Genomic DNA, 25849 nt, shown 5'->3' with positions numbered 1-25849 from the left:
GTGGAAGCTGCCGTGAGGTCAGGCGGCTGAGTGACATCCAGCTGCTGCGCTACTGTAGCGCTGATCTCCTCTGGATGCCGCCGGCTGTCCCCCCGCGGCTCGACCCCCCCCCCCCCCCCTCGCCTCCTCTGGGTCCATCTCGTTCCGACGCCATTTTGATATCTGATTGAGATGGTCGAAAACGGGGCCAAAACCTGTCGGATTTGGCCCCGTTTTCGACATTAACATGTGGATTGGCAGCTATTCCGCCGATCCACGTGCTTTTCGACAAGTCGAATGCCTCGACTTGTTGAAAAGCTTTGAATAGGTCGAATCAGGATTCGACCTTAAAAAGTCGAAAAACTGCCGTCTTTTCGACAGACGGCAGTTTTCGACTGCAATTGAATATACCCCTTATCCTCAGGACCCCACGCATTGCATGTTTTGCAAGTCTCTTCACAGAATCACAAATGAAATAATTAGCTCCACCTGTAGACCTTTTAAAATGTCAGTGAGTTATAAATACACCTGTGCGTCTGTTGGATGACATGGAAAACGTTGACTTTGGAGTCCTGACGACCGAGTTTGAGAACCTACAGTATGTCCTAGAGAATAACATTTAGGAAGACTTTAAATATGTTGTAAGACTGATAACAGTGGTAAGCAAAAACATGAAAATATAAAGCAACATTGGTGCTATCATTTTTTAATTTAGCAGTATTACTAAAATATTGGTGTATTGCCCAGCTCTAAAAGCCTACAATCTACTTTTACTGCCATAGATTTGAGGTAATAAGGTATAATTAAGGTATGTTTCTAAGCAACTGAATGAAATCCATGTCAGCGCAAAGAAAACATACAAACTCCACACATAGTTTATTGATCTGAATCATATTGAAGGCTACATTGATGTGAACTACTGTACTCATGTGCTAACAAATAATAAACTAAGGCATACTCTTGTCAACCATTCTTCACTCTTTTAGTGTGGTAATAGAGAATAAAGATGAGTCGTCATAATGTTTTATGAAAAGTCTGAGAGCTTGTTATTTTTTTAAAATTGATTATAACTGACCATGACGTGTCGGGAGGTATGTTGTAGAGGTTTTCCTGTGTTTGTTTTCCTTAATTTCTTTGTTAGATTCTTTCTGCTTATCCCTTCAGCTAGAAGTACTCCATTCACAAGCACAAATGCTAATTAGGGAACGTTGGGGAGATCTTGTTCAAATTGAACGATACATTGCAGGGAAATGCCTCATATTAGCTGTTTGGAAGTATGTATTTTACTTTTGCACATATTACTATATGGTTTCTGCTTTTAAGTTTAAGTTAAGTATTATGTTGAAGTTATTAAAGATATAACAAAACAAAAAAAATGAGACGTAAGAAATAAAAAAAAATAATAAGTCAGCATAAGTGATGACAATAGAAATCGTACATTACAGAGTGCTGTATAAACAGTATGGTTTGAACAAATTTAAAACATTACCAGAGACCAAAAATAAAACATCACAGAAAGACAAATTAGAAGGTGATGCGCCCACAGGTCTCCCAATGGAGTTTAGAGAGCAGAGGGATCCTGTAAATTGTTGGATTTAAGATATTCCACTATTCCAATAGTGTTTCAATTACTTTCCATACTACTTGCTTCCACTTTTGTGCAGGGGATTTACATTTGCCCTTTTCCAATGTTCTTTAATTACTCCTGTGGCTAGTGACGGTTTAAATAATTATGTTAATGGTGTTACCAGCATACATATAAGTTGCTTTAGTATCCTTGGATTTATCCCATGTAGCCCCAGTGATTGCTCCACTTTCAATTTTGAGAGTTCTGTAAGGACATATCTGCATACAGCAACAGGTTTTTTTTCTTATGACCCAAGACTGTAAGCCCACAGATAACAGGAGACGCACAGATGGCACAAGCTAACGGCTCAATGTCATTATCAAATGAGGGAAAAAGCAGGTAGCATTGTCTGGTACTCCTGTCCAAAGTGGAGGAGTCAGTGACATAACCATTGTTGCAGTCTCTAGTCGCGGGACAGGAGTGCAACAATTGGATCCAGCTTATAAACCCATTACTTACCCCAAAACAGGGAGTACAGCCCACAAATAATTTCTGCTTTCAAGTCACTTTTTTATTTTCATTGATGTTTTATGTATGAGGTTGTTGTTTTTGCCCAGTCTTATGGCAGATGCTCTATAAACACAATTCCGTCACAATCTTGCAGCAGCCAATCATCACTGAGTATGTTTGCCAAAACAATCAAAAATATTTATTTTATGTATTACATTTTTTTAGTACATATATATATATATATATATATATATATATATATATATAGATGGATTGTAGTGGGCATAAGACCTGTATTTCTTTGAACATTTGAGTTTTTATTTTTCATGAATGTGGCAATAAAACCTGCTGGGCTTTTCAATTGATAACAGTTGAAGTAAACTTTAAAACAAATGATCATTCGTTTTAATTTAAAAATAAAAGTATTCATGTTATTTCTTTAATAGACTCCCTGTCAAATATAGGACACATTCCTCTACTTGTGCGGTAGATATTGTGGTAGACTTGGATATTAAGTTCCAATTTTTTTTTTAATTCTGTCAACTTTCATTATTTCTCTGACGTCCTAGTGGATGCTGGGGACTCCGTCAGGACCATGGGGATTAGCGGCTCCGCAGGAGACAGGGCACAAAAATAAAGCTTTAGGATCAGGTGGTGTGCACTGGCTCCTCCCCCTATGACCCTCCTCCAAGCCTCAGTTAGGTTTTTGTGCCCGTCCGAGCAGGGTGCAATCTAGGTGGCTCTCCTAAAGAGCTGCTTAGAAAAAGTTTTTAGGTTTTTTATTTTACAGTGAGTCCTGCTGGCAACAGGCTCACTGCAACGAGGGACTTAGGGGAGAAGAAGTGAACTCACCTGCGTGCAGGATGGATTGGCTTCTTAGGCTACTGGACACCATTAGCTCCAGAGGGATCGAACACAGGCCCAGCCATGGAGTCCGGTCCCGGAGCCGCGCCGCCGACCCCCTTGCAGATGCCGAAAAGTGAAGAGGTCCAGAAACCGGCGGCAGAAGACTTTTCAGTCTTCATGAGGTAGCGCACAGCACTGCAGCTGTGCGCCATTGTTGTCACACACTTCACACCAACGGTCACGGAGGGTGCAGGGCGCTGCAGGGGGCGCCCTGGGCAGCAATGAGAATACCTTGTTCTGGCTAAAAAATACATCACATATAGCCCCTGGGGCTATATGGATGTATTTAACCCCTGCCAGGTCTCACAAACTCCGGAGAAGAGCCCGCCGAAATAGGGGGCGGGGCCTATCTCCTCAGCACACAGCGCCATTTTCCTGCTCAGCTCCGCTGCGAGGAAGGCTCCCAGGACTCTCCCCTGCACTGCACTACAGAAACAGGGTAAAACAGAGAGGGGGGGGCACTTTTTTGGCGTTTTTTGATATATATTAAGCTGCTATAAGGGAGACAACACTTCTATAGGGTTGTTCCTATATATTTATAGCGCTTGGGTGTGTGCTGGCAAACTCTCCCTCTGTCTCCCCAAAGGGCTAGTGGGGTCCTGTCTTCGATAAGAGCATTCCCTGTGTGTCTGCTGTGTGTCGGTACGTGTGTGTCGACATGTATGAGGACGATGTTGGTGTGGAGGCGGAGCAATTGCCGGTAATGGTGATGTCACCCCCTAGGGAGTCGACACCGGAATGGATGGCTTTGTTTATGGAATTACGTGATAATGTCAGCACATTACAAAAATCAGTTGACGACATGAGACGGCCGGCAAACCAGTTAGTACCTGTACAGGCGTCTCAGACACCGTCAGGGGCTGTAAAACGCCCTTTACCTCAGTCGGTCGACACAGACCCAGACACCGAATCTAGTGTCGACGGTGAAGAAACAAACGTATTTTCCAGTAGGGCCACACGTTATATGATCACGGCAATGAAGGAGGCTTTGCATATCTCTGATACTGCATGTACCACAAAAAGGGGTATTATGTGGGGGCTGAAAAAACTACCTGTAGTTTTTCCTGAATCAGACGAATTGAATGAAGTGTGTGATGAAGCGTGGGTTAACCCCGATAGAAAACTGCTAATTTCAAAGAAGTTATTGGCATTATATCCTTTCCCGCCAGAGGTTAGGGCGCGCTGGGAAACACCCCCTAGGGTGGATAAGGCGCTCACACGCTTATCAAAACAAGTGGCGTTACCGTCTCCTGAAACGGCCGCCCTCAAGGATCCAGCGGATAGGAGGCTGGAAACTACCCTGAAAAGTATATACACTCATACTGGTGTTATACTGCGACCAGCCATCGCCTCTGCATGGATGTGCAGTGCTGGGGTGGTTTGGTCGGATTCCCTGACTGAAAATATTGATACCCTAGATAGGGACAGTATTTTATTGACTTTAGAGCAATTAAAGGATGCTTTTCTTTATATGCGAGATGCTCAGAGGGATATTTGCACTCTGGCATCGAGAGTAAGTGCGATGTCCATATCTGCCAGAAGAAGTTTATGGACGCGACAATGGTCAGGTGATGCGGATTCCAAACGGCATATGGAAGTATTGCCGTATAAGGGGGAGGAATTATTTGGGGTCGGTCTATCGGATTTGGTGGCCACGGCAACAGCCGGGAAATCCACCTTTTTACCTCAGGTCCCCTCCCAACAGAAAAAGACACCGTCTTTTCAGCCGCAGTCCTTTCGTTCCTATAGGAATAAGCGGGCGAAAGGACAGTCATATTTGCCCCGAGGCAAAGGAAAGGGTAAGAGAGTGCACCAAGCAGCTTCTTCCCAGGAGCAGAAGCCCCCCCCGGCTTCTGCAAAGCCCTCAGCATGACGTTGGGGCTTTACAAGCGAACTCAGGGGCGGTGGGGGGTCGACTCAAGAATTTCAGCGCACAGTGGGCTCACTCACAGGTGGACCCCTGGATCCTGCAGATAGTATCTCAGGGTTACAGGTTGGAATTCGAGAAGTCTCCCCCTCGCCGGTTCCTAAAGTCTGCTCTGCCAACGTCTCCCTCAGACAGGGCGACGGTATTGGAAGCCATTCACAAGCTGTATTCTCAGCAGGTGATAGTCAAGGTACCCCTCCTACAACAGGGAAAGGGGTATTATTCCACACTATTTGTGGTACCGAAGCCGGACGGCTCGGTAAGACCTATTCTAAATCTGAAATCTTTGAACCTGTACATACAAAAATTCAAGTTCAAGATGGAGTCACTCAGAGCAGTGATAGCGAATCTGGAAGAAGGGGACTTTATGGTGTCCCTGGACATCAAGGATGCTTACCTGCATGTCCCAATTTGCCCTTCACATCAAGGGTACCTCAGGTTCATGGTGCAAAACTGTCATTATCAGTTTCAGACGCTGCCGTTTGGATTGTCCACGGCACCTCGGGTCTTTACCAAGGTAATGGCCGAAATGATGTTTCTTCTGCGAAGAAAAGGCGTATTAATTATCCCTTACTTGGACGATCTCCTGATAAGGGCAAGGTCCAGGGAACAGCTGGGGGACGTAGTAGCACTAACCCAAGTAGTGCTGCAACAGCACGGGTGGATTCTGAATTTTCCAAAATCTCAATTGACCCCGACGACACGTCTGCTGTTCCTGGGAATGATTCTGGACACGGTTCAGAAAAAGGTGTTTCTTCCGGAGGAGAAAGCCAGGGAGTTATCCGAACTTGTCAGGAACCTCCTAAAACCAGGGAAAGTGTCTGTGCATCAATGCACAAGAGTCCTGGGAAAGATGGTGGCTTCTTACGAAGCGATTCCATTCGGCAGATTCCACGCAAGAACTTTTCAGTGGGATCTGCTGGACAAATGGTCCGGATCGCATCTGCAGATGCATCAGCGGATAACCTTATCGCCACGGACAAGGGTGTCTCTTCTGTGGTGGTTGCAGAGTGCTCATCTGTTAGAGGGCCGCAGATTCGGCATACAGGACTGGGTCCTGGTGACCACGGATGCCAGTCTGAGAGGCTGGGGAGCGGTCACACAGGGAAGAAACTTCCAGGGAGTATGGTCAAGCCTGGAGATGTCTCTTCACATAAATATACTGGAGCTAAGAGCGATTTACAATGCTCTAAGCCTGGCAAAACCCCTGCTTCAGGGTCAGCCGGTGTTGATCCAGTCGGACAACATCACGGCAGTCGCCCACGTAAACAGACAGGGCGGCACAAGAAGCAGGAGAGCAATGGCAGAAGCTGCAAGGATTCTTCGCTGGGCGGAAGATCATGTGATAGCACTGTCAGCAGTGTTCATTCCGGGAGTGGACAACTGGGAAGCAGACTTCCTCAGCAGACACGATCTACACCCGGGAGAGTGGGGACTTCATCCAGAAGTTTTCCACATGATTGTGAACCGTTGGGAAAAACCAAAGGTGGATATGATGGCGTCCCGCCTCAACAAAAAACTGGACAGGTATTGCGCCAGGTCAAGAGACCCTCAGGCAATAGCTGTGGACGCTCTGGTAACACCGTGGGTGTTCCAGTCAGTGTATGTGTTTCCTCCTCTGCCTCTCATACCAAAAGTACTGAGAATTATACGGCAAAGGGGAGTAAGAACGATACTCGTGGCTCCGGATTGGCCAAGAAGAACTTGGTACCCGGAACTTCAGGAGATGCTCACGGAAGATCCGTGGCCTCTACCTCTAAGACGGGACCTGCTTCAGCAGGGACCGTGTCTATTCCAAGACTTACCGCGGCTGCGTTTGACGGCATGGCGGTTGAACGCCGAATTCTAAAGGAAAAAGGCATTCCGGAAGAGGTCATTCCTACACTGGTAAAAGCCAGGAAGGAGGTGACTGCACAACATTATCACCGCATTTGGAGAAAATATGTTGCGTGGTGTGAGGCCAGGAAGGCCCCCACGGAGGAATTTCAATTGGGTCGATTCCTACATTTCCTGCAAACAGGATTGTCTATGGGCCTCAAATTGGGGTCCATTAAGGTTCAAATTTCGGCCCTGTCGATTTTCTTCCAGAAAGAATTGGCTTCAGTTCCTGAAGTCCAGACTTTTGTAAAAGGAGTACTACATATACAGCCCCCGGTTGTGGCTCCGTGGGACCTTAATGTAGTTTTGGATTTTCTCAAATCCCATTGGTTTGAGCCACTCAAATCGGTGGATTTGAAATATCTTACATGGAAAGTAACCATGCTACTGGCCCTGGCTTCAGCCAGGAGAGTGTCAGAATTGGCGGCTTTATCGTATAAAAGCCCATATCTGATTTTCCATTCGGACAGGGCAGAACTGCGGACGCGTCCTCATTTTCTGCCTAAGGTGGTGTCAGCGTTTCACCTGAACCAGCCTATTGTGGTGCCTGCGGCTACTAGCGATTTGGAGGATTCCAAGTTGCTGGACGTTGTCAGGGCATTGAAAATATATATTTCAAGGACGGCTGGAGTCAGAAAATCTGACTCGCTGTTTATACTGTATGCACCCAACAAGCTGGGTGCTCCTGCTTCTAAGCAGACGATTGCTCGTTGGATTTGTAGCACAATTCAACTTGCACATTCTGTGGCAGGCCTGCCACAGCCTAAATCTGTCAAAGCCCATTCCACAAGGAAGGTGGGCTCATCCTGGGCGGCTGCCCGAGGGGTCTCGGCATTACAACTCTGCCGAGCAGCTACGTGGTCGGGGGAGAACACGTTTGTAAAATTCTACAAATTTGATACCCTGGCTAAAGAGGACCTGGAGTTCTCTCATTCGGTGCTGCAGAGTCATCCGCACACTCCCGCCCGTTTGGGAGCTTTGGTATAATCCCCATGGTCCTGACGGAGTCCCCAGCATCCACTAGGACGTCAGAGAAAATAAGATTTTACTTACCGATAAATCTATTTCGCATAGTCCGTAGTGGATGCTGGGCGCCCATCCCAAGTGCGGATTGTCTGCAATACTTGTACATAGTTATTGTTACAAAAAAATCGGGTTGTTATTGTTGTGAGCCGTCTGTTCAGAGGCTCCTACGTTTGTCATACTGTTAACTGGGTTCAGATCACAAGTTGTACGGTGTGATTGGTGTGGCTGGTTTGAGTCTTACCCGGGATTCAAAATCCTTCCTTATTGTGTACGCTCGTCCGGGCACAGTATCCTAACTGAGGCTTGGAGGAGGGTCATAGGGGGAGGAGCCAGTGCACACCACCTGATCCTAAAGCTTTATTTTTGTGCCCTGTCTCCTGCGGAGCCGCTAATCCCCATGGTCCTGACGGAGTCCCCAGCATCCACTACGGACTATGAGAAATAGATTTATCGGTAAGTAAAATCTTATTTTTTTTATGCAGCTATTTATGGGACACAGGCAGTGTTTAATTTTACATCTAGTGGTTGAGGAATTTTTGTGAGCCCCTACATTTCCGTATTAAAAAAAAAAAAAAGAGTATTTTTATTTCTTTCTTAATTTGATAAATCATCCTTTTTCATTTTTGGATAAAATGGTTCAATGCTACAATTTGTACAATTTTTAATGTGCTTAAAGCAAAGGAATTTAGATTATGCGGAAGAGATGTATGATAGTAGAAGGTCCTGTAATCCTGTCCATGATGAAACAATTGTTCCAGTATTGGCAGTACATGAAAACGAACCACCAAATATTTTTACATAAAGAAAAAAAAATCTTCAGAGATTATGTGTATTGGTGAGAGTCAAGATTCTGTGTAATAGTGTTTATCTAAGGAGGAATAGGGCTTCCTTATGGGTCACTCTTAGGGGGGGGTACACACAGAGAGATCCATGCTTAATTTCTAAGCAATCTACTAGAAGTAGGGACATTTTAAATTCCCTTCAGGGAGCATCCCTCCACCAATTGGTGAGGGAGCCCACTCGGAAAGACGCAATAATAGACTTAATACTTACAAATGGAGACAGAATATCGGAAGTAAAAGTGGGTGAAAACCTGGGATCCAGTGATCATCAAGCAGTATGGTTCAGCATAAAGACAGAGACTGACTCATCCCATACAAAAACAAAGGTTTTGAATTTTAGGAATGCTGATTGTGTAGGGATGGGAAAATGTGTAAGCAAATCTTGGGCAGAGTGGAGGAATTTGGAAGCAGTGCAGTAGAGGTGGGAAACATTAAAAAGTGCAATATTAAAGGCAACAGACCTTTGTATCAAGTGTTAGGAAAATCACAAGGAAAAGGAAGCCAGTGTGGTTTGCGAAAGAAGTAGCAAAAAAGATGGCTTTTAGGAAATATAAGCAGACACAAAGTAATGAAGACAAAGCGATATATCTTGTTAGACAGAAGGAGACTAAGAAGGTAATCAGATGTGCAAAGGCACAAGCTGAGGAGAAAATGGCCCAGTCAGTGGGTAAATTTTTTTTTTTTTTTTTAGGTATTTAAGCGAAAGGAGAAAAACAAAAGGCGGAATAATAAAACTAAAGACAGAGACTGGGAGTCTTGAGGGAGACAATGTAATAGCAGATCATCTTAATAATTTATTTTTGCTCAGTATTTACCACTGAAAGAGAGGGGAAGGGGGCCACAGTTAAGTTGTAGGGATATTCAGGAAAATTAAACAAGTACATTTACAGAGGAGAAGGTCCTAACGGAACTCTCAAAGCTGAAAGTGGACAAATCTATGGGGCCAGATGGAATACATCCAAGGATACTAAAATAACTTAAAGAGGTGCTGGTAGCACCACTGACAGAATTATTCAACCAGTCATTAGCTGCAGGAGTAATTCCAGAGGATTGGAAAAGAGCAAACATAGTCCCACTGCACAAAAGTGGAAGCAAGAAAGAGGCAAACCACTACAGACCAGTGAGTCTTACATCAGTAGTAGGGAAATTGATGGAAACACTCTTAAAAGACAAAGTTGTGGATTATCTCAAATTCAGCAATTTACAGGATCCCAAACAGCATGGATTCACTGGGGTGAGATCATGTCAAACAAGTCTTATTGACTTTTTTGACTGTATGACTAAACTGGTGGATAAAGGTGGAGCCATGGATATAGCTTATCTAGACTTTAGTAAGGCTTTTGACACTGTTCCACATCGCAGACTGCTAAGTAAACTTGAAAGTTTAGGATTGGATATTAGGATTATTGAATGGATAAGATCTTGGTTGAAGGATAGAAAACAGAGAGTTGTGGTAAATGGAGTGCGTTCACAGGAGGGAAATGTTACCAGTGGAGTACTTGGACCAGTACTTTTTAATATCTTCATTGGTGACATTGCAAATGGCATTAAAGGTAAAGTATGCCTTTTTGCAGATGACACAAAGGTATGCAACAGGGTAGACACACCAGGTGGGGTAAAACAAATGATTGAGGATTTAGGTAGACTAGAGGAATGGTCAAGAGTGCGGCAATCACAGTTTAATGTCCAAAAATGCAAAATCACGCACTTGGGTCTCAAAAATCCAAAGGCTAAATATAGTATTAATGGCACTATACTGGAAACTACTGAGGAGGATAGGGATCCTAGGAGTCACTATTTCAGGTGACTTAAAGGCAGGTAAACAATGTAACAAAGCAATGAGGAAGGCTAGTCAGATGCTTGGCTGCATTGGGAGAGGAATCAGCAGCAGAAAGAAAGAAGTAATAATGCCACTGTATAGGTCATTGGTACGGCCTCATCTAGAATACTGTGTTCGGTTCTGGAGGCCATATCTTCAAAAGGATATTAATACATTAGAAACTGTACAAAAAAGGGCAGCTAAAATGGTACATGGCCTACATCACAAAACATACCCAGAAAGACTAAGAAATCTCAATATGTGTAGTTTGGAGCAGAGAAGGGAAAGGGGAGACATGATAAAAACCTTCAAATATATCAAGGGTTTTAACAAAGCCCAGGAGGGAAACATTCTCTAAATTAAGAAGAAGCAAAAGGACATGAGGACATGCACGGAGACTGGAGGGGGTGGGGTTCAGGGGAAATTTGAGGAAAAATTACTTCACAGAAAGGGTAGTGGATAAGTGGACTAGCCTCCCATCGGAGGTGGTGGAGGCTAAGCCAGTGGAGCAATTTAAACATGCATGGGATAGACATAAGGATATCCTTACAAAGAAATAAGGATCAAACAAGGTTAGAGAGAAAATTTATGTAGAAAAAAAAAAAAGGGGCAGACTAGATGGGCCAAGTGGTTTTTTTGTGCTGTCAAATTCTATGTTTCTATGTAATCTGACTAGATTGCTTTGAAATTAAGCACGGGTCTCTCTGTGTGTATGCCCCATAGCGATAGCGATGCGCGGCCCCACACGTTGCTATTGCCTGTACTAGATTGGCCTGCATGCAGGCACAATCTAGTCGGGTCACTCATTCCGCTGGGTGAAATGATCGTCCCCCCCCGTCCACCCCTCACTCAGCACACATCGCGCTGTGTGCTGAGCGTTCGTGCTAGATTGCTCAGCACACAGCTCAGGGAGAAATCTCTGGGTGAAATTTCCCTGTGTGTCGGCCCTTTACATTGTACACTGTTAATGAAGGTAAAAGTAACCATACATTTAAAATAAATGGGGGGGGGGGGGGGGCGGGCGACTGTATAAAGAAAAAATATTCAGAACAAAGAAAATATATAATTTTTTTTTTTTAAAGAAGACTCAAGTCTGAGTGTCCAATTTGTATTTAAAGCTCACAATCCTAATTATTTGTGTCTGTCAGGACTAAAGTCCCAAGGAAATAGAGGCGGCAAAATAATTTCTCAGTATTGAGATTTTTGCAGCCAGAGGAGTGTTTGAGCAGGCGGTATATAAATATTCCTTGTGTTACATTTCAAGGAGAAAAAAAACACCTTTAAAATTTCTGGTAGGTTGCAAATAAACGGAATCCGGTCTGATATCGACAGTATCTAGGTCGACAATGTTTAGGTAGACCACTATATGTCGACAGTCACTAGGTCGACATGGATGGAAGGTCGACAGGGTTTCTAGGTCGACGTGCTAGGTCGACAGGTCTAAAGGTCGACATGAGTTTTTCACATTTTTTTCTTTTTGAATTTTTTCATACTTAACGATCCACGTGGACTATGATTGGAACGGTAATCTGTGCCGAGCGAAGCGGTAGCGGAGCGAAGGCACCATGCCCGAAGCATGGCGAGCCATGCGAGGGGACGCGGTGCACTAATTTGGGATCCCGGTCACTCTACGAAGAAAACAACACCAAAAAAATCAAAAAATCCTCATGTCGACCTTTAGACCTGTCGACCTAGCACATGTTGACCTAGAAACCCTGTCGACCTTCCATCCATGTCGACCTAGTGACTGTCGACCTACAGTGGTCGACCTAAACATTGTCGACCTAGATACTGTCGATTTGATGAACCAGACCCCAAATAAACACCACCTATAACATTCACTGTATACATGGTAAAACCCTATTGATGACTTACTATATTTGACAGCCTCTCTGAGACACTTTCAAGTGAAAGGTTCTCTCCATAACAGCAGCTGATTATACTCCAAAAGTAATGGACAAAATGTCATCAGCAATGACACCTTAATATGGTGATTTGCAGATGTAATGAGATTAGATTAGTGAGATGCTGTGTGAGTACATCATTCATACAATAATAATAGCAGCAGAAAACACTCCTAAAGTAATAAAGTAAAGGTCATTACCAAGTAACCCTGTGTATGGTGATCTTCAGATAGAGGGCTGCAATAGGTCTCGCGGGGGGTCTATCCTATTAGCCCCAATAAGCCGGTGCGAGCCACTGCTTATCGAGGCATGTGAAACCAAATCCCCGGAAACAGCCTAATTTTCAAGTATAAACAGGACTGTTTCTCAAGAAAACAAACACAGTTTTCACTGAATCTTTGTGTTTTGGGAAGAAAAGGCTTTTTTTTTTTTAGGGGCGCTTAAATAGGATTGCCTGTAAAAAAATATATAAAAAAATCTGAAACATCGTGAAAAACTGACTTTTCGCACCTGATGTTTTACCACAGCTATTAGAATACCACCCATAATCAGTAAATGCCATTTGGTAACTGTTGTCATACAGATACAATTGCAACTCTATTAGATTCTCGGGTACAACTCCGGATTGACACAAAACAGTAGTTCAGTTACTGCATATCCATATAATAGAGGAAATGTTGTGCTACAAGCATTATATGGCAGATGAGAGCACCGGGAGTAGGTACTGTCAACGCACAGCGAGAACTGATATCAAAGGACACTTGTGCTGATGAGAGGGCACCCACAAGAAGAGAAGATACAGTTTATTGGGTATAAGGAGATACAATGCGTGTACTTAAAACATATTCTAAGCAAGTGATGGGTTCCTCCTGAGTATCTGCTCTTTTCTTAGTGGATGATTATTTTTTTTTAAACTAGAACTAGCATTGATTAACTATGCAGTCCCAGGCACATACAATGTTTTATAGAAAACATTTCACAGCATTATAACTAACCTAAAGAACAACTTGGGGGGAGTGTAGCTGTTATGTATTTTTTGTGCTGAGCATCAGTATTACATGTTTAAGTGTCTCTTTTTATGTCCTTTTTTTAAAACATTTTTTTATTACAGCCAGCAGGTACTGGGAAGAAAAACGGGCACAGCTCCTGTACACAAGGTCACTATAAAGATTGATGAGAATGATGGCTCAAAACCTTTACAGATTTCTCATGAACCTCCACTACCAGTTTGTGACACTGATTTACTGGAAAGAGCTATGCGGGTGAGAAATTACTTACTAACCTGCTTTTTTTCTTTTGTTGCTCATTTGGTACATATATATTTACATATTTTGTTTTTATTTTGTAGATTGACCACTTATCTGTAGAAAAACTGCTAATTGACAGTGTACATGCGCGGTCGCATCAGAAGTTGCAGGAACTAAAAGACATCTTAAAGTACTTCAACCCCAGGGATAACTGTATGTATTTTCGGCTTGTGTGTGTGTATTTTTTTTTCTTTGTTGCAATCTTGTACTTTATAACAATTGTCAGGGTTGTATTGTGTGGTGGTTGTTTGAGCATCTAATGTTTCCTTCTTCCAGTTTCCAGAAATCAGAAATGATGATGCTGGAGACCCATGGCACACTTCACCTTGCACGTTTCAATTACAGTGCCATCAGTGGGGTTGCTCTCGTACCTAAGGCACTATTTCTGAAATATTGATTACAGGTGTACTAAGGTTTCCAAAAGTTGAACAAAAAAATGTGTGTAGATGTACGATGATAGGATTTTAATTACCTACCGGTAAATCCTTTTCTCGTAGTCCGTAGAGGATACTGGGGTTCCATTTAGTACCATGGGGTATAGACGGGTCCACTAGGAGCCATGGGCACTTTAAGAATTTGATAGTGTGGGCTGTCTCCTCCCTCTATGCTCCTCTTACCAGACTCAGTCTAGGAAACTGTGCCCGAGGAGATGGACAAACTTTGAGAGAAGGATAAATAAGGACAGTGGTGAGATTCCGAACCAGCACACACAAGAGGAAAGCCAAGCTAGCCAAACTTGAAACAGGAACAGCAACGGCTGAACCAACATTACTTAACTAAGTAACAGTGCAGGAAAAACGAAGCACTGGGCGGGCGCCCAGTATCCTCTACGGACTACGAGAAAAGGATTTACCGGTAGGTAATTAAAATCCTATCTTCTCTTATGTCCTGGAGGATACTGGGGTTCTAGTTAGTACCATGGGGATGTACCAAAGCTCCCAAACCGGGTGGGAGAGTGCTGAGGTTCCTGCAGAACTGACCAAACTGAAGGTCCTCAGAGGCCAAAATATTGAACATGTAGAACTTGGCAAACGTGTTCGAACCTGACCAAGTATCTGCTCGGCAGAGCTGTAAAGCCGAGACACCCCGGGCAGCCGCCCAGGAAGAACCCACTGAACTAGTAGAGTGGGCCTGTACAGATTTTGGACAGGGCAAACCTGCCGTGGAATAAGCATGCTGGATAGTAAGCCTGATCCAGCGTGCAATTGTCTGCTTTAGAAGCAGGACACCCAATTTTATTGGGATCATAAAGAACAAACAGCAAGTCTGATTTTCTGTGACGAGCTGTTCGCTTTACATACACCTTCAAGCCCTCACAACATCCAAAGACTTTGAAGTAGCAGAAATGTCTGTGACAACCGGAACCACAATAGGTTGGTTGATGTGAAACGCAGACACCACTTTAGGAAGAAATTGCTGACTAGCTCTAAATTCAGCTCTGTTCTCATGGAAAATTAAATGGGGACTTTAGTGAGATAGAGCCCCCAGCTCCGACACACGTCTTGCTGAGGCCAACGACAACAGTGTGACGGTCTTCCACGGGAGATATTTTTCGTCCACCTCCTGTAACGGTTCAAACTAGTCCGATTGGAGGAACTGCTGCACCACATTGATATCCCAAGGTTCCGTGGGAGGCACAAATGGAGGTTGGATGTGCAGAACACCTTTCAAGAAAGTCTGGACTTCAGGGAGGGAAGCAAATTGTCTTTGAAAGAAAATGGACAAGGCCGAAATCTGGACTTTTATGGAGCCCAGACGTAGGCCCATATCCACACCTGTCTGCAGAAAAAGCAGGAAACGTCCCAGATGAAATTCCACCGCAGAATATTTTCTGCTCACACCAAGAGACGTATTTCTTCCAAATACTATGGTAATGCTTAGACGTTACCCCCTTCCTGGCTTGGATCATAGTTGGGATAACCTTGTTAGGGATCCCTTTCCTGGCTAGAATCAGCCGTTCAACTTCCATGCCATCAAACGTAGCCGCGGTAAGTCCTGATAGACGAACGGGCCCTGTTGCAGAAGATCCCTGCGAAGAGGTAGAGGCCACGGATCTTCGAGGAGCATCTCTTGTAGGTCTGCATACCAGGCCCTTCTTAGCCAGTCCGGAGCAATGAGTTTTGCGTGAACCTTTTCCCTTTTTATTCGCTTTAGATTTCTTGGGATCAGAGGAAGTGGAGGAAACACATACACCATCTGATAGACCCATGGAGTCGTCAGGGCGTCTGCCGCCACTGCCTGTGGGTCTCTCGACCTGGAACAATACCGCCTGAGCTTCTTGTTGAGACGAGAGGCCATCATGTCGATCTGTGGATATCCCCATCGACGTGTCAAGCACCTGAACACTTCTGGGTGAAGGACCCATTGCCCTGGGTGCAGGTCGTGGCTGCTGAGGAAGTCTGCTTCCCAGTTGTCTACTCCCGGAATGAAGACCGCTGACAACGCCACAGGGTTTTTTTCTGGCCAGAGGAGAATTCTTGACACCTCCGACATTGCTGCTTTGCTTTTCGTTCCGCCCTGTCGGTTTATGTTCGTCACTGCTGTCAGTTTGTCCGACTGGACCTGAATGGCCCGATCTTGAAGAAGTAGTGAGGCCTGCAGAAGGCGTTGTATATGGCCCTGAGTTCCAGAATGTTGATTGGAAGGATGACTTCCTGACTAGACATCTTCCTTGAAACTGCACCCCCTGGGTGACTGCTCCCCAACCTCTGAGGCTTGCGTCTGTGGTTAACAGAATCCAGTTCTGAATTCCGAAACTGCGACCCTTGATGAGGTGAGAAGTCTGTAGCCACCACAGAAGGGAGATCCTGGCTTTTGGCGACAGACAGATCCTCTGGTGCATGTGAAGATGCGATCCGGACCATTTGTCCAACAGATCGAGCTGGAAGGGTCTTGCCTGAAACCTTCCGTATTGAAGCGCCTCGTAAGCGGCCACCATTTTTCCCAGAAGGCGAATGCATAGATGCACCGATATCCGGGTTGGCTTCAGGACATGCTGAACCATCGAATGGATTACCAATGCTTTTTCCAACGGGAGGAACACTTTCTGCGGCTCTGTGTCCAGTATCATTCCCAGGAATGGAAGCCTCTATGTTGGCTCCAGATGAGATTTCTGAAGGTTCAGAATCCACCCGTTATCCTGGAGGAGTTTGATTGAGAGACCAGTGCTGTCCAGCAACCTTTCCCTGGACGGTGCTTTTATCAGGAGGTCGTCCAGGTACGAAATTATGTTCACTCCATGTTTGCGGAGTAGAAACATCCTCTCTGCCATCACCTTGGTGAACACCCTCGGTGTCGTGGAGAGACCAAATGGTAGGGTCTAGAACTGGTAGTGACAGTCCTGCAGTGCAAACCGTTGGTAAGCCTGATGAGGCGGCCAGATCGGAATGTGAAGATACGCATCCTTGATATCCAGAGACACTAGGAATTCCCCCTCCTCCAGACCTGAGATTACCGCTCTCAGAGACTCCATCTTGAATTTGAACACTCGTAAGTACAGGTTCAGCGACTTGATGTTCAGAATCGGCCTTTCCTGATCCGTCCGGCTTCGCTACTACAAACAGGTTGGAATAGTACCCCTTGTTTTGCAGATGAGGTGGAACTGGAACAATAACTTGAGTCTGTACCAGTTTTTGGATGGCATGCTGTAAAGTTATAATTGCCTCTTGTGAAACTAGTACGCCTGATTTGAAGAATCTGTGAGGTGGGAGCTCTTTGAACTACAGTCTGTAGCCCTGGGAAATAAGATCTATGACCCAGGAAACCTGGCACGAACTTGACCAGATCTGACTGAAGAATCGTAGTCAGGCTCCCACCTGACAGCCTTCCAGGCATTGCGGCCCACCGTCATGCTGAAGGCTTTGAGGAAGCAGAGCCTGAGCTCTGTTCCTGAGTGCCTGCAGCTGCTGGTTTGCGTGGTTTACCTCTTGCGCTGCTGGAGGACATAGAAGCACCTCTGAACTTGGCGATCCGAAAGGACTTCAACTTAGAAGCTGAATAAGTCTTCTTGGTGGGGAGGGGGGGGGGGGGGGGGGGTTGCGGAAAGGAAGATACGTAGCCTTACCCACAGTAGCTTTGAAGATCCATTTGTCTAGTTCATGGGTCTTCAACCTGCGGCCCTCCAGCTGCTGTGGAACTACACATCCCAGCATGCCCTGCCTCAGTTTTAGCATACTTTAATAGCAAAAATGTGGCAGGGCATGCTGGGATGTGTAGTTTCACAGCAGCTGGAGGGCCACAGGTTGAAGACCCATGGTCTAGTTCATCTCCAAACAAGTCCTCTCCAGTGAATGGTAGTCCTTCCACGCCTTTCACATCAGCAGTCCACTGGCGTAGCCACAAGCCACTGCGTGCTGACACTGCCATAGCGGTGGTGCGTGCGTTAAGCAAGCCTATCTCTTTTATGGCTTCCACCATAAAGTTTGCAGAGTCCTGTATATGCTGCAGGAGTAAAACAACATCCCCCCCTAGGCAAGGAATCCAACCCCTCAATTAGGTTACCTGACCATTTAGCAATGGCTTTTGTGATCCACGCACATGCAATAGTGGGTCTTTGGGCCACCCCAGCAGCTGTGTACAATGATTTGACTGTAGTCTCAATTTTCCGATCAGCCGTGTCTTTTAGGGAGGCTGCACCAGGGACAGGCAATACAATCTTTCGTGACAACCTAGAGACTGATGCGTCCATTATGGGCGGTTTTTCCCATTTTTTCCTGTCTTCCAAAGGAAAAGGAAAAGATGAGAGCAACCTTTTAGAGATTTGAAATTCCTTATCAGGATTAATCCACGGTTCTTCAAACAGGGTATTCAATTCCTTTGACACAGGAAAAGTGACTGAGGACTTCTTTTTTTTACATTAAAATAAGATTCCTCGCTCTCCTCTGACACCTAATATGCAGAATATCTCTAATAGCCTCTATAAGAGCCTCTGGTGGTCATTCCGAGTTGTTCACTCGTTGCCGTTTTTTGCAACGGAATGATTAGGTGGAAAATGCGCATGCGCACGGTACGCAGCGCGCATGCGTTCAGTAATTTAACACAAAACTTTGGAGATTTGCTCGAGCTACGTTTTTTCATCGCTCGAGTTATCGTAGTGTGATTGACAGGAAAGGGGTGTTTCTGGGTGGTAACTGAGACTTTTCCGGGAGTGTGCTAAAAATCGCAGGCGTGCCAGGTAAAAACGCAGGAGTAGCTGGAGAAACGGGGGAGTGGCTGGCCGAATGCAGGGCGTGTCTGTGACGTCAAACCAGGAACTAAACGGACTGAGGTGATCGCAATCTAGGAGTAGGTCTGGAGCTACTCAGAAACTGCTTGAAAATTTTTATTAGCAGTTCTGCTAATCTTTCGTTCGCAATTCTGCTAAGCTAAGATACACTCCCAGAGGGCGGCGGCGGCATAGCTTTTGCAATGCTGCTAAAAGCAGCTTGCCAGCGAATAACTCGGAATGACCGCCTCTATTCCCTGTGACAGAGCCGCATCTCCTCACCATTCCAAATCCACCTCACCCTCCTCCATGTCTGACCTGTCAGCGTCAGTCAGACTGCAGGATATGGGCCAGAGATAGCTTTTGCAGACACATGGGGAGGGGATTGAGACGCTGTTTTGGGGACTGAGTCTCTGTTCATAAACTCATCCACAGTCTGTTTTAAGTATTGCGTCTCTTTCTCATTGCGGGACAGTTTTGTAGTAAGAGAGTGGAGATAATTTCTTTAGGAGAATTAACCCACTCCGGTCAGCCCCGCTATTCTGGGAAGGTGCACTGCCCTGAGTAGCCAGTTGTGAAGCCCCCTGGTGAGGAAATGCACTCCGTTGTACATGAAACACACTCTTTGCCTGACATAATGTAAATGTGACAGCACACACACACACACGAAAAGGTTAAGCACAATTTAACCACAAAGAGCCATTCAGGGAGACAGAGTTGTTGGAGCCAGCCCACACCCGTGCCCTCACTGCTAATGCCAAGCTTAGCTGGGTCGCAGACCAAGTACCATGGTAGGGAACTTAGTACACTAATAGACGCTCCACCCTGGTACTGCTGAGGTAATTTGTAGTCACCCTGGAAGAGCTGCGCGTCTGTCAGTCAGCGTCTGTGTACACTGCAGAGGAAAAAAGGTGCTGGTCAGCTGCTGGATCCTCTCATAGTGAAGCCCCGCCCCTTCATTGGTGCACGGCCTTCTCGCTTTTTTTTTATACTGGCTGAGGTAATTTTTGTGCTTAAAATGCAGCAGAACGGTTTTAAGGCTGTGTTTGCAGGTCTGGGTACTATGTATAGTGTACAGAGACGCAGTTGTGTACTGTGTCCGGAGACTCATTCCACCCCGCTGAGAAGCCGCGTGTCTCCGTACCCTTGTGCCGACATAATGGCCAGCGCCCCGCTAACCAGGACGCCGGCTTACTACTCACCACTCTTCATTCTTCTGGCTCTGTTAGGGGTGGCGGCGTGCTGTGGGAATGTACGCTCGCCGTGGTGGTGCTTGCGAATAGTTACCTCAGGAGCTCAGTGTCCTGTCAGCATGGAACGGCCCAACCCTTCAAGAGGTTGGGCCGTCTCCCCCCCCCATAAGTCCCACAAAGCAGGCAGGCTGGTGCCAACCATCCCTGCTTGAAAATAACAAACATATAAAATAAATTCAGAAAACTCTTCAGGAGCTTCCCAAGCGTGACCGGCTCATCCGGGCACATTTTCTAAACTGAGTCTGGTATGAGGGGCATAGAGGAAGGAGCCAGCCCACACTATCAAATTCTTAAAGTGCCCATGGCTCCTAGTGGACTCGTCTATACTCCATGGTACTAAATGGAACCCCAGTATCCTCGAGGACGTAAGAGAAATTTGTGTTAATATAGATCATTTGTTTTAAAATTGTGTATGATTGTCACCTTTTTATAGTTTTGTTGTTGATTTGAACTTGTTTTTTTGTTTTTTTAAAGCTTTTGTGGAAACCTCTCTGCCAACCTTGGTCATTCCGATTTTAGAGCCTTGTGGCCGCTCAGAGTGTCTGCATGTGTTTGTAGATCTTCATTCTGGAATGTTTCAACTTATGTTGTATGGATTTGGTAAGATTTACAGGCAACTTAACTTCTATTTCAAATACATGATATGTACAGTATGTCTTATGGACGAGTAAAAACAATACTGAATTTAAAAAAATAATCATCTTGAAAAGCTTTTTACTTTATTCCTGAAAGGTGATAGTAATTCAGTTTGCACTGTTCATCTGATTTAAAGGAGAATATCACACAAAACTTGGATGTCGTTTAGTCATCTGAATATGTTTAATAATAAAATGTCCCCTATGGTGCTACTTTTATCCTTTGATGCATCTAGAGTGTTGAGGAAGAGCGATTTTGGGTGCAATTCTCTTTAAAGGGGTCAACTTTTGTATTTATTCTTAAACTACAGTCTTCCCTCCCTGAGACTCTCCTGCCCATTAATGTAATTTGCACAGAAAACACAGCATATGGTAGAAAAAACAATTTGATAAGTTTGTCAAAGTGGAAAGACACTCATTCCCTTATGTTTACTCTTGGCCAGTACAAAGACTAGTAAAATAACTTTGAATCTGTGTTTAGTATATTTTTGTTATATCCTGCAATAATTAAGCATATAGAGTTGATGAGGTTAGGATTTCTTTGTAAGATAATTGTCATTTGGCATACCCTGAAATTGGTATAGTTCCTATTTTATTTTTTGCACATCTTAATTTTTTTTTTTTTTTTTTCACTGGTCTGTTTTATGCTTGTCACTAAACAAAAGTAAATGAGTTTACAAATACTTTGTGTATTGAATTTCATTATTGTGAGATTTGCATGAGATATTGAGGGAAATCAGTCCTCTGTCATTTGACGGCCCTTTTGCATTTTTTTTTTATATATTGGTCCTGTCTGGATTCTTACTGAGTTTTGCGCCTAATCTTTACTCTTTGCTGTGGCCCAGAGTTTGTAGAAAGAAATAAAAGGAAACTCAAATAAATAGGAAGAGACATTGATTAGAAAGAAAACGTCAGGATCATAACTACTTACATTCCAACAAAATAGAGGGAGGGAAGAGATTGGAATTTTGTTATTCTTATGCTGAATTGTAATTTAAAAAAATTATGGTTTATTGTACAGTATTACCGTATATACTCGAGTATAAGTCGACCCGAATATAAGCCGAGGCACCTAATTTTACCACAAGAACCTGGGAAAACGTATTGACTCGAGTATAAGCCTAGGGTGGGAAATGCAGCTTTAGCCGTACACAGCCCTCAGTGCCAGATATGCCCCACAGTGCCAGATATGCCCTCATACTGCCAGATATGCCCCCACAGTGCCAGATATGCCCTCATACTGCCAGATATGCCCCCACAGTGCCTGATGTGCCAGATATGCCCTCATGCTGCCAAATATGCCCCACAGTGCCAGATGTGCAAGATATGCCCTCATGCTGCTGCCAGATATGCTCCTCATGCTGCTGCCAGATATGCCCCTCATGCTGCTGCCAGATATGCCCCTCATAGTGCCAAATATGCTCCTCCAGTGCTGTTACTTACCCCTCCGTCGATCCCGCGCTGTCTTCTGAAGGAAGGATACGGAGCGCACAGCGCGCGGCTCTCCTGTGTCCCTCCTGCATCTCCGGCGGCCGCGGCGGGTCTATTAAAGGAAGTGCTGGTTCGTGATCAGAGGTCACGAACGGGCACTTCCTTTAATAGACCCGCCGCTGCCGCCGGAGATGCAGGAGGGACACAGGAGAGCCGCGCGCTGTGCGCTCCGTGTCCCTCCTTCACACTGCACTCCCTGTCACTGTGCACTGACTCGAGTATAAGTCGAGGTGGCTTTTTCAGCACAAAAAAAAGTGCTGAAAAAGTCGGCTTATACTCGAGTATATACGGTAAGTTCTAATGCCACTTAAAACAGGAGATCTGTATACCTGTTTGTGGGGTGTGTTTCTATCACCTGCATTATAGGTGCCTAATACCTACATCATAGGCTTCAAGTGAATTAATCAATTACTTTATATGTATCTCTCCCAATATCTAAATGTTAACTATAATTTAATTATCACGTTTCAGCCTCTTGTGTATTGAAGCAATTTGTTAGCGCACCAGAAAAAATTAGTAACAGAATATACTCTTGTCTACCTGTTTGTATGTATGTGTGCCATTATGCCGATCAACCATAACATTAAAACCACTGATAGGAGAAGTGAATAACATTGATTATATCATTACAATGGCACCTGTCAAGGGTGGTATCTATTAAGCAACAAGGCAACAGTCATTTCTTTAAGTTGATGTGCTGAAAGCAGGAAATTTGGGCAAGCGTAAGGATCTGAGCAATTTTGACAAGAGTCAAATTTATAGGGGCCAGATAACGGAGTCTGAGCATTAGAGCACCTGGCCTACCTAAAGTGGTCCAAGCAGAAGGTCACTCTGTGAACTTATGACTGGGTCATGGGCGCCCAAGGCTCATTGATGCGCTTGGGGAGCAAAGCCAGGCCCGTTTGGTCTTATCCCACAGAAGAGCCACTGTAGCACAAATTGCTGAAAATATTCATGCTTTTCTACAAAGGTGTCAGTGTGCACACAGTACACCGCACTGGCATCTTGAGGTGCAGAGCCGCTTCCCCGCTGCAGAACCACCGTCCTGCTGGGCATGGCGCCTTGGCTATCTCAGCCGCAGCATGCCGCACACCCCTAACGCTGCCTGAAGGTAATCATCGGTGGTGAGTACCAACCGGGGGCCCCGCTAGGGGGGTCCCCCAGTTTTACTGTGTGGCCGAAAGCGCGGGTGTGGTGTACGGGTCCCTCCTGGGGTGGACCCGCTGTAGCCCCTGCGTGAGACTGTCTAAATATAGTAAACCAAGCATTTATGTGAGGTTGTACATATTGGGAGACATGGCCAGTATAAATATACAGAAGTAGCTCCGATGCCATGGCGGGGGGCGGAGCTACACAAGAGAGAGCTCAGCAACATTTTGGCGCCTTCCTCTGCATAGCAGCAGCAGCCTCCATAGCTCCTCCAAACAGTCCCTGGATCGCTGGTACCGGGTGTAGAGGAGTAGAGCCGCGATACTAGGGCACAATAACATCCCTCAGGGATTTTATCATATTTGAGTCTTTACACCTAAAAACAAACTGTTGCCACAAAGTTGGAAGCATAGCATTGTCCAAAATGTCTTGCTATGCTGAAGGTATAATATTGCCCTTCACTAGAGATAAGGGTCCCAGCCCAAACCCTGGAAAAACCGCTCCATACCATTATCCCTCCTCCACCAAACTTCACAGTTGGCATAATGCAGTCGGGCAGGTAACGTTCTCCCAGCATCCGCCAAACCCAGACTCTCCCATCTGAGTGCCAAACAGAGAAGCGTGGCTCGTCATTCCATAGAACGTTTCCACCTCTCCATAGTCCAGTTTCGCTGTGTTTTACACTACTCCATCTGACACTTACCATTTGGCTTGGTGATGTAAGGCTTGTGTGCAGGTGCTCTGCCATGGAAACCCATTCCATTTAGCTCCTGCCGCACAGTTTTTGTGCTTCCATTAATGCCAGTGGAAGTTCAGAGTTTTTCAGCTGTGGAACCAGCAGAGCGTTGGTGTCATTTTTACACCATTCACCTTAGCCATCGTTGACCCTGCTCTGTGATTTTACTTGGTCTTCCACTTTGTGGCTGTGTTGCTGTTGTTTCTAAATGCTTCCACTTTGTAATAATATCTCTTAGTGGAATATCCAGCAGAGATGAAATTTCATGAACCATCTTATCGCAAAGGTGGCATCTTATCAGAGTACAACCCTTGGAGTCATTGAGCTCTTCAGAACAATCCATTTTGCATCATAAATGTGTGCAAATGGAGACTGCATGGCTAGGTGCTGTGGCAACGGATCTGATTGAAACACCTGAATTAACAATTAACAGGGGTGGCCAAATACTTTTTGTCCATATAGTGTGTGTGTGTGTGTGTGTGTATGTATATATAATATATGTGTGTGTGTGTGTGTGTGTGTGTATATATGTGTGTGTATATATATATATATATATATATATATATATATATATATATATATATAATCACGTGACATACAGAATTATATAGATATCGCGCTCACACAGTCTACAGAGCCAGCAGTGAATTGGCATGGCTCCAGCTCTGCTGTGTGACAATGGCTGGTGTGTCAGGGTTAGACTTACGAGATTCAGCCGTCTGCAGAATCAGCGTTCACTGGTGGATCCTAGCTCACAGTCCAGCAGTAGGTTCTCCGTTGCTTGCTGCTATGCAGGCTGAGCACTATCAGGTGGAAGCCATCCTGTCACCTGTTGCATCTGTTAGCAGTGGTTCTGGTACAGAAACAATTAACGTTGCAGCACAGCGGGTGCTCTGCAGAGCTCCTTTGAAAGAGCAGCGGTCACACTTGGATCCCTCTGTGAACCATGCAGGTGCTGCCATACACGCAGGTGCCCCTTCCATATAAATAAAGTGGTACAATCCAAGTTTGTGGTTACAATTGATACAGAAGATGTTTTGATAACAATTGTAACAGGGGGGGAAGTGTGTTTAGATACTGTAAGACATAAGCATCATCAGCCACCGATTTTAAAACGGCTCTTTGGCAGGAATGCATTTAATATGCTAGCTGTCGGGATCCCGGTGCTCAGCATACCGACTCCAGAATCCCGACAGCCAGCATACCGACAACTATTCTCCCTCTTGGGGTGTCCACGACACCCCTGGAGGGAGAATAAATAACGGTGCGTGCCTAGCGCGCCACCGTGCTCGCAAGTGGCTTTTTCTTTATCATCCACTAGGGGTCACTGGAGTACTCTTGGGATATGGACGGGCGTAGCCGAACAAAGGCACTGAATATTCAAATTTAGGACCCTCCCCCCCCTCCATATCCCCAAGTACCTCAGTGTACTTTGCCAGTGTTTTTTCGGTGCTCACAGATGAACATCGGCTTGTGGCAATGGCCACTTTTCAGATTTTTATTTTTACACTTCCCGTCTCAGTTTATGGAAAAACATGGGTCCGGGATGGTGCCGCTGCAAGGCAGCGGATGGCGTGTCGGTCCTCACAAAGAGCACCCTCACAGCCACAGGCGCTATAGGCAAGCGCATGGCGTGTCGGTCCTCACAAAGAGCACCCTCACAGCCACAGGCAGCCACTGTCTCCTGCAAACTGAACGGAGCTTACAGAAAGAAGCT

General features: G+C 45.2%; 1 protein-coding gene across 2 annotated transcripts in view; it reads left to right on the top strand.

Annotated features, from left to right (window-relative positions):
* Nucleotides 1–25849, top strand: part of MED14 (mediator complex subunit 14) — a 150167-nt gene that overhangs the window by 43350 nt on the left and 80968 nt on the right. For both annotated transcript variants that reach the window (XM_063955591.1, XM_063955590.1), the window contains exons 8-11: nt 1121–1253; nt 13470–13620; nt 13707–13818; nt 20596–20721. In XM_063955591.1, coding sequence (XP_063811661.1) covers nt 1121–1253; nt 13470–13620; nt 13707–13818; nt 20596–20721 — 522 coding nt within the window. The remainder of the gene's footprint in view (nt 1–1120; nt 1254–13469; nt 13621–13706; nt 13819–20595; nt 20722–25849) is intronic.

The sequence above is a fragment of the Pseudophryne corroboree genome, chromosome 2, assembly GCF_028390025.1.
Source record: "Pseudophryne corroboree isolate aPseCor3 chromosome 2, aPseCor3.hap2, whole genome shotgun sequence".
Lineage (NCBI taxonomy): Eukaryota > Metazoa > Chordata > Amphibia > Anura > Myobatrachidae > Pseudophryne > Pseudophryne corroboree.
Note: the sequence above shows the minus strand (reverse complement) of the source record. Positions and strands in the feature narration are given on the sequence as shown.